General features: G+C 56.2%; 1 protein-coding gene across 1 annotated transcript in view; it reads left to right on the top strand.

Moving 5' to 3' along the window:
- Positions 1–13,243, top strand: part of CELSR3 (cadherin EGF LAG seven-pass G-type receptor 3) — a 29,900-nt gene extending 16,657 nt beyond the window's left edge. Inside the window, exons 15-36 of the mRNA XM_054387488.1 lie at positions 243–426; positions 520–621; positions 2,909–3,003; positions 3,654–3,863; positions 4,317–4,500; positions 4,981–5,130; positions 5,405–5,570; positions 5,876–6,043; positions 6,373–6,499; positions 6,651–6,857; positions 6,965–7,139; positions 7,638–7,750; positions 8,060–8,139; positions 8,751–8,877; positions 9,514–9,627; positions 9,803–9,942; positions 10,032–10,138; positions 10,794–10,967; positions 11,110–11,310; positions 11,491–11,779; positions 11,897–12,544; positions 13,216–13,243. Of these exons, the coding sequence (XP_054243463.1) occupies positions 243–426; positions 520–621; positions 2,909–3,003; positions 3,654–3,863; positions 4,317–4,500; positions 4,981–5,130; positions 5,405–5,570; positions 5,876–6,043; positions 6,373–6,499; positions 6,651–6,857; positions 6,965–7,139; positions 7,638–7,750; positions 8,060–8,139; positions 8,751–8,877; positions 9,514–9,627; positions 9,803–9,942; positions 10,032–10,138; positions 10,794–10,967; positions 11,110–11,310; positions 11,491–11,779; positions 11,897–12,544; positions 13,216–13,243 (3,789 nt within the window). The remainder of the gene's footprint in view (positions 1–242; positions 427–519; positions 622–2,908; positions 3,004–3,653; positions 3,864–4,316; positions 4,501–4,980; positions 5,131–5,404; positions 5,571–5,875; positions 6,044–6,372; positions 6,500–6,650; positions 6,858–6,964; positions 7,140–7,637; positions 7,751–8,059; positions 8,140–8,750; positions 8,878–9,513; positions 9,628–9,802; positions 9,943–10,031; positions 10,139–10,793; positions 10,968–11,109; positions 11,311–11,490; positions 11,780–11,896; positions 12,545–13,215) is intronic.
- Positions 13,244–15,059: the final 1,816 nt, after the last annotated feature.

Genomic DNA, 15,059 nt, shown 5'->3' with positions numbered 1-15,059 from the left:
CTGTTCCTTGTCCCCTCCAAAGGCCTGGTGTCTGCACAGACCCTACATTGTGCACCCAGTTCTGGGCTGAATCCCTGCTCAGCTCTTCCGTGCAGCCCTCTTGCCCAAGCACGGTGACAGAGGGGTGTTTGCAAGTCAGGAGGTTCTAGCCCTTCTCTACCCTGGCTCTGGTGGTTCCCCAGGCACCCCAGCCTTGGCTGCTGTTCGGACAGGCTGTGATGTCTGTCCCCTTTTCCTCCCAGGACTTCCACTACCGCCCCAAGGGCAGTGACACCTGCCTGCCTTGCGACTGCTACCCTGTGGGCTCCACCTCACGCTCCTGTGACAGGGAGACAGGACGGTGCCACTGCCGGCCTGGCGTCATCGGGCGCCAGTGCAATAGCTGTGACAGCCCTTTCGCCGAGGTGACACCCAGCGGTTGTGAGGGTGAGTGTGAGCACAGCAAGCATCTGGTGCTGTGGGGATTGGCATCAGGGGCCTCCCCCTGTGACAGGCCCCGTGGGGTGTGTGTTTCCACAGTGCTCTATGATGGCTGTCCCAAAAGCCTGAAGGCAGGTGTGTGGTGGCCCCAGACTAAGTTTGGCTTCTCAGCTGCTGTGCTGTGTCCCAAAGGCTCCTTGGGTGAGTAGGAGATGCGATGGGGAGGGTGCAGCCTGGCTGTCTTGCTGTGGGCTGTAGCAGTCCCAGTAATATCACTCTGTTCTCGTGCTGTCCCAGTCCCATTTAGCTGGGCGTGAGAGCTGAGAGAAGGAAGTTAGAGGACAAAATGCCCCAGCCTGGGGGAGAGCAGAGGTGACTGGCAATGGGGCTGGAGCTGGGAACAGGCTGTGGGGTCCTAGGCCCATCACCCAGCCCTCAGGCTGTGCTGTTCCCTCAGTCCCAGTCCCCACCTTCTTCCTGCTGCTTTTTTGTTTCAGCAGGCTTGAGGCTGGGGTTAGGCCTGGCATGGCAGCTCGCTGCCCACAGCACCTTGCTGTAGCTCCACTGGCCCTGTCCTCAGTGGGTGCTGCCAAGGGAGCAGGGCACAGCATGCCCTTAGGTAAGTGCCTCAGATAGGAGTCAACATCCCGAGCTGGAGGAGGCCATCTGCAGTGATGGCAAAGACACAAGCAGGGTTTCTGGGACTGTAGGGCAGCACAAGCCCCAGGGGACAATACAAACCCTGTCCTTCTCCAGCCGTTCGCCCCAGGAGGAGGCAGGTTCGGCTCCTAACTGTTGTCGCTTCTCTCCCCGGTTCTCTCGCCCTCCGTGCTCAGGCTTGAGGGGTGCAGGTAAGGTTGTTCCCATCTCCTTCTCCCTGTGCTGTAAGGGCTGTGCCATGTGGCTTTCCGTCCTTGCTCCCTGCCTGGTACCCTGCACACCCCTGCACTTTTCCCACTGCTTCTGAAGCTGCCGAGTGTCTTCCCACTGCTTTGCCTGGCCTCACTGCTCCGCCATGCTCTTCCCTGCTCCCAGCACACTAACCAGCACAAAGCTGGCTGCAGTTGCATGCAGCCCCTGACACCCACTGTTCTGAGCCTGCAGTGCTGTCTCTGGGCAGGTCCACGCTCTGTTCCCCAGCTGGGATAAATGCTGGCTCTCCTGGGCTGCTACCTGCTTGCTTAGGATGGGGGGGGAAAGAGATGGTGATGAGCAGTGGGTAGTGAAGCCAGGGAGGTCATGGAGGAATGGCTGTGGGGCGGAGGAAGAGAGTAACTTGTTGAGCAGTGAGCAGTAGGATGGGGGCAGGAACTGATAGGCATGTACAGCACAAGGTCCTGTTCCCTCTGGCTGGCAGGGGCAGGCAGAGGGACCCAGGGCCCAGATCCTGCCCAGATCTGTAGCTGAGCTGATCTTGGTTCTCTTTCTCTGCTGAGGAAAGCCCAGCAGAGGGGGGGTTTCTTTGTTCTCTCTGCTCCCAACTGCAATGGCACTGGTTCCTGTGCTTCTGCAACTGAGAGAAGGTGACTGGAGAGGACAGCAAGGAGCTGGAGATAGTGGGAAGGGGCGTGCTAGTCACTGGGGCTTTTCTGACCAGCAACTGGAGTCTATTTCAGGCTCCCTTTCCTTTCTCTGGTGACGCTGCTGCCTTCTCCCAGGCACGAGCACCTGTGTAGGCTTCTGTGCCCTTGTGCCATCTCCAGGAAGACCTGGTCCACAAGTCCTGCTGGGTACCCTGAGGTTGCCCAGGTTCCTTTTGCTCAAAGTATGCATGGTGATAGTCCTGGCCCAGTACACTGCTCTCAATGTCAGCTTTAGCAGTGCTTCTGGTGGTGGTGAACAGCTGATCCCTTTCATTGCTGATAACTCCATCGCTGTGCAGTAGTGCTTGGGCCCCAGCCAGGGATTGTGTACTGAAGTTGTGCTTCTGGATGGGAGTGTCCTCCATCCCACTCCTCCATCCCACCTCACTGCAGAGGTTTTTTCTGGGGTAGGTTTGCCAACCCTGCAGCAGGTGTGTTGTTCCCTTGGGATAACTTTGCCTTTTAGAGAAGGGCAGGACCTCAGGAGGCATTGCAGTCTGTCAGTCTGGGGATAGCCAGAGCTGCATGGTCTTCAGTAGTTTGGGGACAGATGTGCCTTGAGGACACAGACATGTCTCCACCAGAATCCAAGGGCTTCTCCAGCCTGAGCCCTGCCAAGTCACTTACTCATCTTTGCAATTCTGTGTGATGGCACCTGGTATGGTGAAGCCCAGGAACCCAGCTCCTAGGAGGAGGGGATGGCAGCAGCTTGTGGAGGTGATGCAGACCAAGGGTGGAATGGGTTGCAGTGGTGCAAAACAGGAGGATGGTCCTAGGGTGTTACAGGCCCTCCCCATCACTTGCCAGTGCTGCTCTTTGGGATTAGCTGGTGCAGAGGGTCCCTGCTGCAGGGGACACACATATCCTGTGCTGAATTTCAGACACGCCCTTCCTCCTGGATTTAGGTGCAGCTGTCAGACATTGTGATGAGGAGAAGGGTTGGCTGGAGCCAGATCTCTTCAACTGCACTTCACCTGCCTTCAAGGAGCTCTCCAAGCTGGTAATCCCCTTTCAGCTCTGCAGTCCTGGCAGGACAGGAGCCATACAAACAAGGGCTCACAGCCAGGTTTGAGGGTCTCCATGGGCACATAGGGTAGGAGAGGGCTTTGCCACAGTGCTCAGCACCTTTCCTCATCCCCTTCCCCGAAACCCACACTGTGGGAGTACTGATCTGAGCTGAAGTTCACTTGGCTTTATCTAATGTGGGTTTCCCCATCAGAAACAGCCTGTGTTCTGCCTCAGTATGTAGGAGGAAAACAAATAACCTGAGCAGGGATGGATTGTTTGATTCTGGCAGGGTGTCTGTCCCATGGGATGTGTGTAGCCACCAGACCCTCCAGTGGCAAATCCCTTTGAAGTTTATTGAACACTTGTATCCCACCAAGGCCAGGACAGTTTCCAGGGAAGTATAACAGGATGCTTGCCCAGTCCTTTCATCTCCTTGGTCTCTGCCATGTACAGTACTGGGTTAGCTGGGCCTTTCCCAGTGCAACCCCTGTTGTGTTGCTGGAGGCTGTTTGTTTGCCAGAAATGTTTCGTGTTCTAGTGACCACCACTGCAAGTGTCCGTGGTTTGTGATGTGCTTTCAGAAACATCTCCGCATCCATCAGGGTTTAATTGTTTAATCTACTCCTTTCTCCCTGCTGGCAGCTGGAGGGCTTGGAGAGGAATGAGACTGAGCTCAACACAATTGAGGCCAAGAAGCTGGCCCACCGCCTCCGTGCTGTGACAGACCACATGGACCACTACTTCGGCAACGACGTGCACATCACCGTCCGCTTGCTGTCCCGCCTCATGGCCTTCGAGAGCCAGCAGCATGGCTTTGGCCTGACAGCCACGCAGGATGCCCACTTCAATGAGGTGAGGCCTTTGCCCATTCAGAGTGGCTCCTGATGCTGCTTCTTTGCATCAGCCGACCTGAGCCTGGGGCTTTATGGGGGTCAGTGATGTTGTGAGATCACACCAGGAGTACTGGTGCCCCACAGACGTTGGCCCACAGGAGCAAGACCTGTGTGGCTGGGGCTGGAGCACACAGTGGATGAGAAGAGGCAGGGGGTTGGATTTTCTCAGCCTGGGAAGGTAAAGGGAGGTCTTATTGCTGCCTGCAACTCTGTCATGGCAAGGGTGCAGGGAATATGTCTCTGTAGGACACTATTTGACGAGCCTAGAGAGAAGTTGCCCACTGTAATCCTCCTTCCCAAGCCCTTGTGCAGCAAGCTGGGCAAAGAGCACAATGCTGCACCTTGAGGTGGTCAGGACAGGACAGGAAGGCTCTGCTTCCTTCACCCCTACACCCATATCTCTCCCATGCAGAACCTCCTGCGTGCAGGCAGCTCTGTGCTGGCGCCAGAGAACCGGGATCACTGGGCCATGCTGCCACACAGCGAGCATGGCAGCACCAGCCTCATGGAGCAGCTGCGGGACTACTCGGGCACCCTGGCCAGCAACATGAAACTTACCTACCTCAACCCCTTTGGTGTTGTCACCCCCAACATCAGTGAGTAGGCACTGGGTGGTGGTGCAGAGCCACTCCTCCGTCACACCTTGTCCCCTTCTCACCTCACTGCTCCTCAGCAAGGGTGCTGAACAGGCTCTTCACCTCTTTGGTGGCTCTCTCAAACATGGAGAGGTGTTGTAAGAAACATCCTGTTCCCATGCCTGCTTGGAATGGCAGACACAGTCCCAAGAGCCAGCAGAGCCCAGAAGTATGCCTCCCTCTTCCAGTGTCCCAGTCCAGCCTGACTCTCTAGTCAAAAAGCCACTGGTCTCATCAGCAGAAGTGTTCTGCCCTGTGGCAGAGCAAGAATCTGGGCTGGGAAGGAGCACTGTAGATGCTGGGATTTTGTGTTATGCCCAGCCACAGGATGTGTCTACAATCAGCCTGTGCTCATGACTTCAGACTTAGGGTGCCCTGGAGCATGGTTGCACTCCAGGTGGCCATCCTAGAGCTGTTTTTCACTCTCTTGCTCCTCTGTAGTGCTGAGCATTGATCGCATGGAGAACCACTCCCACATCCGCCGGCGCTATCCTCGCTACCACAGCAGCCTCTTCCGTGGCCAGCCCGCCTGGGACCCCCACACCCACGTTGTGCTGCCACTGTCTGTGCTGAGCCCCCCAAAACCCGAAGGTGAGCGTGTGAGCATCACTCAGGGAACAGCGTGGGTGGGCATGGCTGACAGGGAAGATACAGAATCATAGAATGGTTTGGGTTGGAAGGGACCTTTAAAGGTCATCCAGTCTGCATGTACCCCTCCTGCGACCTGTCTCTGTCAGAGGTCCACAAGTTACCTCTGAGAGCTCAGAGTTTGACTCCACCACATCACTAAGGCCTTACAAGTTGCCTTCAGAGCAGCATCTTTGTGTTCTCACCATCCCTTTGTGTGCCTCAGCTGCTCCCACAGCAATGCCAACACCATCTGGGATTGAAGAGAACTACACTGTGGAGAACTCTCCAAGAAAGGTGCTTCCAGAGCCTGAGCCTGCTCTCACTGTGATCATCCTCATCATGTACCGCACCCTGGGGGGGCTGCTGCCTGCACGTTACCAGGTGGATCGGCGCAGTGTCAGGTACCTCCTCCCCCTCTTTGCCCTTCACAAGCACCAGTGGAGAGAGGCCTGCTGGACTCTGCTTTCTCTGGCAGTTGCTGACTCTGTCTGTAATGACTTGGGTTTGGCTCCCAGCCAGGCTGTCTGTGGTTCTCTTCCTGTTTCTCACTTTGGTGTTGCTCTGCCCCATGTTTCCCAATCCTTTGGTGTGTGCTGGGCAGAGCTGTTCCTTCTGAGATGTCAGTGCAGGGCATCCAGGAAGTCTGCAGAGAGCTGCAGCTGCCATGCATGATGATGGTAGAGCTAACTCCCATCACTCCTTGCAGGCTCCCCAAGAATCCCGTGATGAATTCCCCCATTGTGAGCGTGTCTGTGTTCAGCAATCACACCTTCCTTCGGGGACCCCTGGATACCCCTCTTGTGCTGGAATTTAGCCTGCTGGAGACTGTCAACAGGAGCAAACCTCTCTGTGTCCAGTGGAACCACTCTAACCCGTGAGTCAAGCACAGCTGGGCCACTCTCTCTGAGATGTTTTCCCAGGTACCACCTCACTCTCCAAATCTCCCTTCCTGTGACAGGCTTTATGCCTGGGCAGCACAGGGATGTTGGGGTTTCCACCTTCTCCCAGGAAGTTCATTCTTGCTGGGAGGCCACAGCAGGGTCCCTGCAGGGCTCTGTCTCCAGTACTTCAGCTGTAGGAGTGCAGTTGCATCTGCTGGTAGAAAAGCCTTGCCAGTCTCCACTCTTCTCTGAGGTTCTTTCCCCACACACCACACTCATCTGTCTTCTCTTCTAAGTGTGCTCTGCTTTCTGGTGGATGCAGGACCAACCCCTCTGGCTTCTGGACAGCGAGGGACTGTGAGCTCGTGTACCGAAATGCCACTCACGTCCACTGCCAGTGCTCCCAGTTTGGCACCTTTGGGGTTCTGATGGACAGCTCACATCGAGAGGTAACCTCAGCATGTAGGGCTGTGGCAGAGGTGGTGGAGTGTTAGCCACTGGGTCTCAGAATAGGCAGAAAAGTAGTGTTTGAGAGCTCAGCAGATTTTCCACATCTCCTTCTAACACTGCCGTTGGCCTCTGTTTTTTCTGCTGATGCAGCAACTGGAAGGTGACCTGGAGACGTTGGCAGTTGTCACCTATTCCTTGGTGTCTCTCTCCCTGGTGGCTCTGCTGGTGACCTTCTCTTTCCTGACCTGCCTCAAAGGCCTGAAGTCCAACACACGTGGCATACACTCCAACATATCAGTCACCCTCTTCTTTTCTGAGCTGCTCTTTCTCCTGGGTATCAACCGCACCGAGAATCAGGTCTGTGAGCTTGAACAAGCACACCCATAGAGATGGGGGCAAGGTGTGGGTGATGCAGTTAGCGCTGGCCCAGTGGGATCACCTTTGGGTGGCTTTTGTCTCCCCAGTTTCTTTGCACTGTGATTGCCATCCTCCTCCACTGCTTCTTCCTCTCCACCTTTGCCTGGCTCTTCGTCCAGGGCCTCCACATCTACCGCATGCAAACTGAAGTCCGCAACGTCAACTTTGGGGCCATGCGCTTCTACTATGCCATCGGCTGGGGCGTGCCTGCCATCATCACTGGTAAGAGCTGCTTGTCCTACAGCCATGCCCAAACTGCCAGCTTTCGAGCAACCCTTGGTGTTGCCCCATGGGTAAGTGCTGGCAGTGAGCAGTGCTGTGGCAGTCAGCTGGGGATCATATATCAAGGGCTGTTGTCTTGCCTCCTGGGGAGAAGTAATTCCCTAAGCATCTCCTCGTGTCTTGTTCAGTGGACATAGAGCTTCTGCTGCCCCAGGGCTTGTGGTTAAGGCTTTCTGGTTTCCTAAGCCTGCATGCTTGCGTGACCTGTTGCTGGCAGTGAACGCCTGCTGGGCTGTGTCAGGGATGCCTGGAGAAAGATCCTGTGCTGGGAACTGTGGTCCTGGCTCTTTCCCCTGTGGCAGGGAAAGCAGGCAGGGAAGCCTGCGCACAGGACAAGAAGCAGCGAGAGAGCCCCTTCAGTGCTGGGATGGGATGGACGTGGCTTTGGCAAGTCCAAGACTGCTGGCTCTGCACCTGACCTCTCTCTTTTTTGTGCAGGGCTGGCTGTTGGCCTGGATCCTGAGGGCTATGGGAACCCTGACTTCTGCTGGATTTCCATTCATGATAAGCTGGTCTGGTGCTTTGCAGGCCCCATTACTGTCGTCATTGTGGTAAAACCCTGTCCTGTTTCACCCACAGCCCTCTCCTGCCTCCCTTGTCCACACCATGGGCACTCCTCCCTTCCTTGGCTGCTCACTGCCTGCCCTGTTCTCTGTACTCTCCTTCCCCAATTCGAGGCCTTCTTTCTCCCCTTCTTGCTCCAGCCAAACCTGGGGGAGGCCATGGCTCGGGTGTGAAGGGGAAAGGAGGGAACATTTGCATGGCCCTGGCAGATGTGGAGTATGCCCATGCTCTGCTCTGGGGATGTCAGGTCAGAGCTGGCTTTTGGCACAGTTTCTAATCAGTGCCAACGCTTTCAGATGAATGGGGTCATGTTCCTGCTTGTGGCCAAGATGTCCTGTTCCCCAAGTCAAAAGGAGACCAAGAAGAAATCGGTTCTGTGAGTATTAGTGGCCAGACTCCCAGCAGAGCTCCTGTGGTTCATGGACTTTAGTGTTTTCAGTGACCATCCTCCCTCTTCTGCCATCACAGTCCCCCTCTGTGCATCAGTATCAGCCTTGAAGCCACTCTCCTCTCCCATACCTGCCAGTGACATTAACCCTTCCTAAACTTTGTCCTTCCTTCTTGTTCCTGACCCCATCTCCACACTGTCCCACTAGCCTGTCTCCTTTCACCACCTGCCCACACAGCTTGGATTCAACACTGCCCATGTCAGTTCTGAGCACTTGCTTCTTCCTCTTCTACCTGCTTCTGCTAAGATGTTTCCCACTCCCTCCTGGGCCAGCCCTGCAGCTTGACTGAACTCTCTGTGGCTCCAAAGGACCTGTGTCCTTTGGGCTCCTGTGTTAGCTATGTGTGATCCAGAAGGGAAGGCCTGGGAGTCGGGGGAACTGAACCACTGTGCAGGGGCATGCCTGCAGTGCTGGGGGCAGCAGGGAGGGCTGGGCAGGAGTGTGCTCTCCCCTCTGGATCTCTGTCTGTAGATTAACAATAGGCATTAACCTCTTGGTGTGTGTCTGTGTGCCTGTCTGTCTCTCTCTCTCTCTCCAGCATGACGTTACGGAGCTCCTTTGTTCTGCTTCTAATTATTAGCACTACCTGGCTCTTTGGTCTCTTGGCTGTCAACAACAGTGTCCTGGCTTTCCACTACCTCTACACTGTCCTCTGCAGCCTCCAGGTAACTGCTTGGCCTTTGCCAGGGGAGAGCATGGGTCAGCCCAAGAAAGCATCCCCATGGTCCCCACACCATCTGCTGAGAGCAGGTACTCTGTGCAGAGGCCCTAGCATCCTGCTGGTCTCCTTGTCCCTTCCACTGCCACCACTGTGACTCCTGCCAATCCTCACTGCTGTGCCTGCGGTGAGTGGTGGCACAGAGCAGGAGGTGGCTTCAAGGCACTTCATTCAGAGGTGACATCCAAGGTCAGCAAGGACTATCTTTGGAGGAAAGAGGCCTTGGTGCTCTCAGAGAGCAAAGCAAGAGAGTGGCCTTCAACAGAGGTGTTGGACACCCCGTATATGACTGCAGACCTCCTGCCACCACCATGGCTGCTGCTACTGCAGGGGCCTCTGCCAGCCACTCCTTGGCCACTGCTAGCCAGGAGGACACCCCACCCTTTCCTCCCTTGCCCATGGCCACCATAGGGATTAGCAACAATTGGTGCTGGGGGGCTTTTTGGTGAATCTCAGTCCTAGTAGCCACCAGGGCCAACGTTCTGGGCTCTGAAGGAGCCAGGGACTGTCCCAACGCTGGCTCTGTGGGAGAGCAGGTCAGCCAGCAGCAAGAAGCTGTCTCTCACAGCATCTCTCCCCACAGGGCCTGGCTGTGCTGGTCCTGTTCTGTGTGCTGAATGAGGAGGTGCGGGAGGCCTGGAAGCTGGCCTGCCTTGGCAAGAAGGGGCAGAGTGAGGAGGCCACAAGGAGCACGCAGGTGGGCGAGAGCAGGAGCAGCCCTGGAGGCTGGGGGCAGGCTGCCTGCCAAGGACGGGAGCTGATGGGGACACCCTTGTTTCCCTGTGGGGGGTGGCAGGTGTGGGTGGGAAGGCCATCCCCTAGGCTGCTGTGTCATCTCCTTTACAGGGCACATGCCCTCTCTTCAACCTCAGCAGGGCCCCAATGCCTACAACAACACAGCACTGTTTGAGGAGAGTGGTCTGATCCGCATCACCTTGGGAGCCTCCACCATCTCCTCCGTTAGCAGCGTGCGCTCTGCCCGCACCCACTCCAGCCAGAGAGCTTACCTCAGGTAGGGAGTGGTGCGGGGCTTTGGGGTGCCAGGAGTGGGCAGAGCTGGGGGTCCTGCCACTGTGACTGTTCAGGCCTCCTGTCTTTCAGAGATAACATGACAGCACGTCAGGGCTCATCCCTAGACCACAGCCTGCTGGCTCATGCTGGCCCCACGGATATTGACGTGGCCATGTTCCACCGTGATGCGGGGGGAGGTAAGGCTCAGCCCTGTACCTGGGCTTGGGGCTGACCCCGTGCTTCCTGAATTACTTCCAGGCTCAAGGAAATCCTTCCCTGTGCAGGCTCTGTCTGTATGGTTACATCCTCCACCCCTTGTTCAGTTATGACTTCCAAATGCTTTGCAGGGAAGGCAGCAATTGTGTTGCTTAGCACAGCTTCCTCCTGGACAGCTGGCAATGGGCATGGCCAGCCTCCAAGGTGCTAGAAATGGAGAAGGCAAGAGAGAAGGTGTGGGCTGTTGCAAGGTCCTTGGAAATGCTGGGCTACCCAGTACAGCACAGACAATTGACTCGCTGGAGTGAGACCGGCAGGGGCTGCAGTATGGGTCAGGGGAGCAGAGACTGAAGGAGATGTGTTTGCTCATCCTGGAGGAAGAAGGAGATGAGGGGGATCTTATGTCTATTTGCAGCTGCGTTATGGGGAGGTGCAGCAAGCTGGAGGTGGGCTCCTCTCATGGATACCCAGTGATAGGGCCAAGGAGCAGGCACAGGCTGCTGCGGAGGGAAGGGCAGCGAGGGGTAAGGCAGGCAGTTGTTCTCATGACAGTGGTCAGCTCTGGGGTGCTTCTGTCTTCTTGGCCCTACCGCTTTCATTCCAAATACCTCCCCAACACACACTGTGTCCTTACAGACCAGGACTCAGACTCAGACAGTGACCTGTCCCTGGATGAGGAGCGTAGCCTCTCCATCCCATCCTCAGAGAGCGAGGAGAATGTTCGCCTGCGGGGCCGCTTCCAGCGCCAGTTCAAGCGGGCAGCACACAGTGAACGCCTCCTCACTAACCCTACCAACACCACTCCCAAAGGCAAGTCCTGGGGGCTCTGGCAGGGGAAGGGCTGAGCTCAGCCTGGCCTGAGGACCAAGCTGTGTTTTTTGATGGCTTCAATTGCTGCTCACAGAAATATTCTCTCCTTCTCTGGGGCCTGTTTCTCCGTGTCCTTCACCAGATGTGGATGGCAATGACCTCATGTCATACTGGCCAGCTCTGGGTGAGTGTGAGGTTCACCCCTGCTCCTTGCAGAAGTGGGGCTCTGAGAGGAAGCTGGGATTTGACATCAACAAGGATGCAGCCAACAATAATCAGCCAGACCTGGCCTTGACCAGTGGGGATGAGAACTCCCTCACCCAGACTCAACGGCAACGAAAAGGTAATGACCTGGAGCAAGTGGGCAGGGGTGGCCTTGCGTGTCTCAGGTTGATGTAGCCCTGAAGGCTCAGCAACACATCTATGCAGTCATGTCCCTGGGGAGGTATGGGTTACGTCCCCCAGCTTTTGTACTGTTTTTACTGTTATGCAAAGATTTGACTTCTCCTTCTGCCCGGCGCAGGGATTTTGAAGAACCGTCTCCAGTACCCTCCCACTCTCCAAGGGCTGCCCTCCGTTGGCAGGATGCCCAATGAGCTGACGTGGTACAAGACCTCCACGCTGGGTCACAGGGCTGTCCCTGCCGCCTCCTACGGCCGGATCTACTCTGGCACAGGCAGCCTGTCGCAGCCAGCCAGCCGGTACTCGTCGCGAGAGCAGCTCGACATGCTGATGAGGAGACAGATGTCCCGGGAGCAGCTCAGCAGGCACAACTCAGGAGAGTGCTTGGAAACCGTGCCCAGCCGGCATGGGTCCAGGGAGGAGCTGGACACCATCCCCAGCAGGCATGGGTCCACCGAACACCTGGAAACCATCCCAAGCAGACACGGGTCTAGGGAAAACTTGGATCTGCTTGCTGCTAGGTCTAGTCAGAGAGATTATGGGAACACGCTGCCCCGAAGGCAAGGCTCCAGAGACCACCTTGAGACCTTACCCTGCAGGTTTGGGTCAAGAGAGCAGCTAGACTATGGGCCAGTAAGAGAGGTCTCGAGAGAGTGGCTAAACACATTGCCAAGCAGGCAAGTGTCCAGAGACCAAATAGACACATTGCCAAGTCGAGATACTTCTCGAGAACAATTGGATTTGCTTTCAAGAAGACAGCCTTCAAGGGACCAGCTAGCATTGGCTAGACAAACTTCAAGAGAGCAGCTGGACTTTCTGTCCAGAAGATCCAATTCCAGAGAGCCTCTGGACACAGTGCCTAGCAGGCATCCGTCACAGGACAACCTGGGAAGCCTCTCTCGGAGGCAGCTGTCTAGGGAAAGCCTAGAGCCACTGTCAAGGAGACAGCCTTCTAGAGAGAACTTGGAGGCCATTCCTAGCCGACATCCTTCTACTGAACAGTTAGATATCCTTTCTTCCATCCTTGCTTCTTTTAACTCCTCCGTCCTGTCCTCAGTGCAAACTTCCAGCACACCTTCAGGCCCCCAGACCACTGCCACACCCTCTGCTGTGCAGACTTCAACACCTCACTCCACCACCTCCCACAGCATTTCGGAGCTGTCACCAGACTCAGAGTAAGTGTGTGCCTTCCTCAACTGCGCCTTGTTCAGCTGGTCTTGTGCATTGTCCACCTGCCTAGCCTCTTCCTGAAGGTTTGGGGAGAGAAGGCTGTGGGAAGGTGAGCCCACAGAGTGAGTGGCAGGTGTCTCCTGGTCCTGAATAGTGACCATGCAGGGAGAGCCCTCAAGTGTGACAGCTCTGGGTGTTGGCAGTGCAGCACAAGCAGAAACATCAGTGTATCTGCGTCTGCCTGCTCTGCACGAAGTGATGGCTGCCCTCACTTGTGGCATGTAGGGGCTCAGGGTAGATGCTTTGTGCAGCCAGGCTGAGCTGCTGGCTGTCTCAACGAGCAGATGTGTGTGAGGGCCAGGAGATGGATGGAGAGGAAAGGAGACCCAAGTCCTACCTAATCCCTGCATACCCACCCCTGACCTTTCTACCCATGGACCCTGTCCCAGTCTGTCATTTCTTCCTCTCCAGCCCTGCTCTCTGCTGGTACTGCTGCCATCCCATCCCATTGTATCCCTCCTTTCCTCTTCCCTGAACTCAGAGACTTGGAAACAGTTGATCCTGACGTGATGCAGGATTGGTTTTCTGCCCTGTCCCATCTGGTGTAGCTGGGGCAAGCAGCTGGAGCCCAGGGGAGATGCCATAGCCTAACACTGTTTTTCTTTCCTCTGAGAAGAGTAACAAGAAATGAGGGCCATTCCTGAGGGGCTGAAGCTGTTCACAAGAGAGACCGAAGAAGCAGGGCCCTTCACCTAGCCAGGAGCTGCCAGCTGAGGTTTTGTGTCCACAGGGGGCAGGTACCAGAACTGATGGTGTTCAGAGGCCCCAAACCGACTCTGCTTTCCCCTACCCTCAGAGCTGAGGGGCCAGCAGCCCACACCACCCACTGCTGGGAGCCTCTGGGCCCTTGGTTGCCACCGTGCTCCCCATTGCCTGCCTAGTGTGACAAAGCATGGCAGGAGCCTGCTTGGGCAGGGGTGTCGACATAGAGCCCTTCCTCTGTGAGCTGTTGGTATGTGGGGGGGATGGGGTGTGGAGAGTGGGCAGGGGGATGGAAATGGAGCCCAGCAGGTGGGGGCAGGGGAGGGTTTTCTACCTTTTTGTATCTTTGTAATCAGAGAAGAGAAATTTCTATGATTATTTTTACGGATGGTCTGTTCCCAGGACCTGGAGCGTTTGTTTCACCAACAGCCCTTTGCCACCTTCCCTGGGAGTAGCAGGGACCACAATCCCAGTGGACTGGAGAGTCAGTGCTAGATGGCCCCTCCAGCTTTGCCAGCACCACTTTGTCCTGTCCCCGTTGGAAGACAGCTGGCCCCACTGCCCCTCGCCCTCCCACCCTGCAGCTCCATCTGTCTCAGTGCAGTCTTTCTGCCTGGTGTCCCTCAGCCCCCCACTGCCAGGTTCCCCTCTGCCTCCCCTTGGGGCTGACTCCTGTCTGTGAGCCAGTGAGAGTGCAAGGGAGCAGGTCAGAAAATCCAGCAGCAGGGACCCACTGGGGGAGGAAACAAACTTTGCTGTTGTGTCCTGTCCTGCGCCAGAATGGTCCTGCTCCTAAAAGGGCTGGTTTCCTCTGCCCTAGGAGCGCTATGTTCTTACCCACTGCATGTTGTGCTCTTTAACCAGAACAAACCTCTGTGGTTTGTGGGTCCATGCAAGGAGCTGGATGACTTTAGCCCAGCTCAGCAGCAGGCTAGGCTGTTCTCAGAGCCAGCACTCACCCTGTGGAGGATTAACATTCACAGGAACATGATGTGGCTCCCGTCTCAGGGTCCAGCACTGCCCACAAAACTATCTAGCTGATTCCCTGGGGGCTCTGCAGAAATATGCACATCCCTATACTCTGACTGGCAAAGGATCCCAGCTCAGAGTGGACTGGATTTTAGGAGATGGAGATAAAGAGCACTTTGCCCTCTCTGGAAATTCAGGCCACCCTCAAGGTTTCTCTGCTCAGGCAGGGGCCTGACCCTGGGCTCCCACTGGCTGTGAGACAAACATTCCTCTGTGCCTACCCCAGCCTTGGGCCAGGGGCCTTTGCTCAGGGGGGCAGCATGCTCCCTTTCACCAGCTGAGCACGGTGCCTCTACTCAGCTGCCACCATGGTGCTCTTGGAGCTGCACAACAGCACCGCTCCGTTACTGCCTTATTACCACACTGCTGTAGCATTTCACTGCAGCCCAGCCTGACATGTTTACAGGAAAGGACTTGTGCCACTGTCCTCCAGGCCTCTGTGTTTCATCCCCCAGTCAGCAAGGAGAGCATGGGAGGAACAGAAGGGCTGGGTGACAGGGGTGCCATAGGCCTGGTGGATCTGTTGGCCCCTGGCATAACCTGAACAAGGCATGCTGGCTGCCACCCTTCTCGCAGGGTTGGGGAGGGAAGGCTCACACACAGGGAAAGCCTGCTGGCTCTACATGTGGAGAGCAGCCTGGGCCCTGGGTGCTGCCTGTCTTTGCCTTGGGGGAGCATACTTGTTTACATGTTTCTCTCCAGCTGTGCAGCGCTGGCATAGGAGTCCTG

The sequence above is a fragment of the Indicator indicator genome, chromosome 15, assembly GCF_027791375.1.
Source record: "Indicator indicator isolate 239-I01 chromosome 15, UM_Iind_1.1, whole genome shotgun sequence".
Classification (NCBI taxonomy): domain Eukaryota; kingdom Metazoa; phylum Chordata; class Aves; order Piciformes; family Indicatoridae; genus Indicator; species Indicator indicator.
The sequence above is the reverse complement of the archived record's forward strand: the minus strand, read 5'-3'. Positions and strand labels throughout refer to the sequence as shown.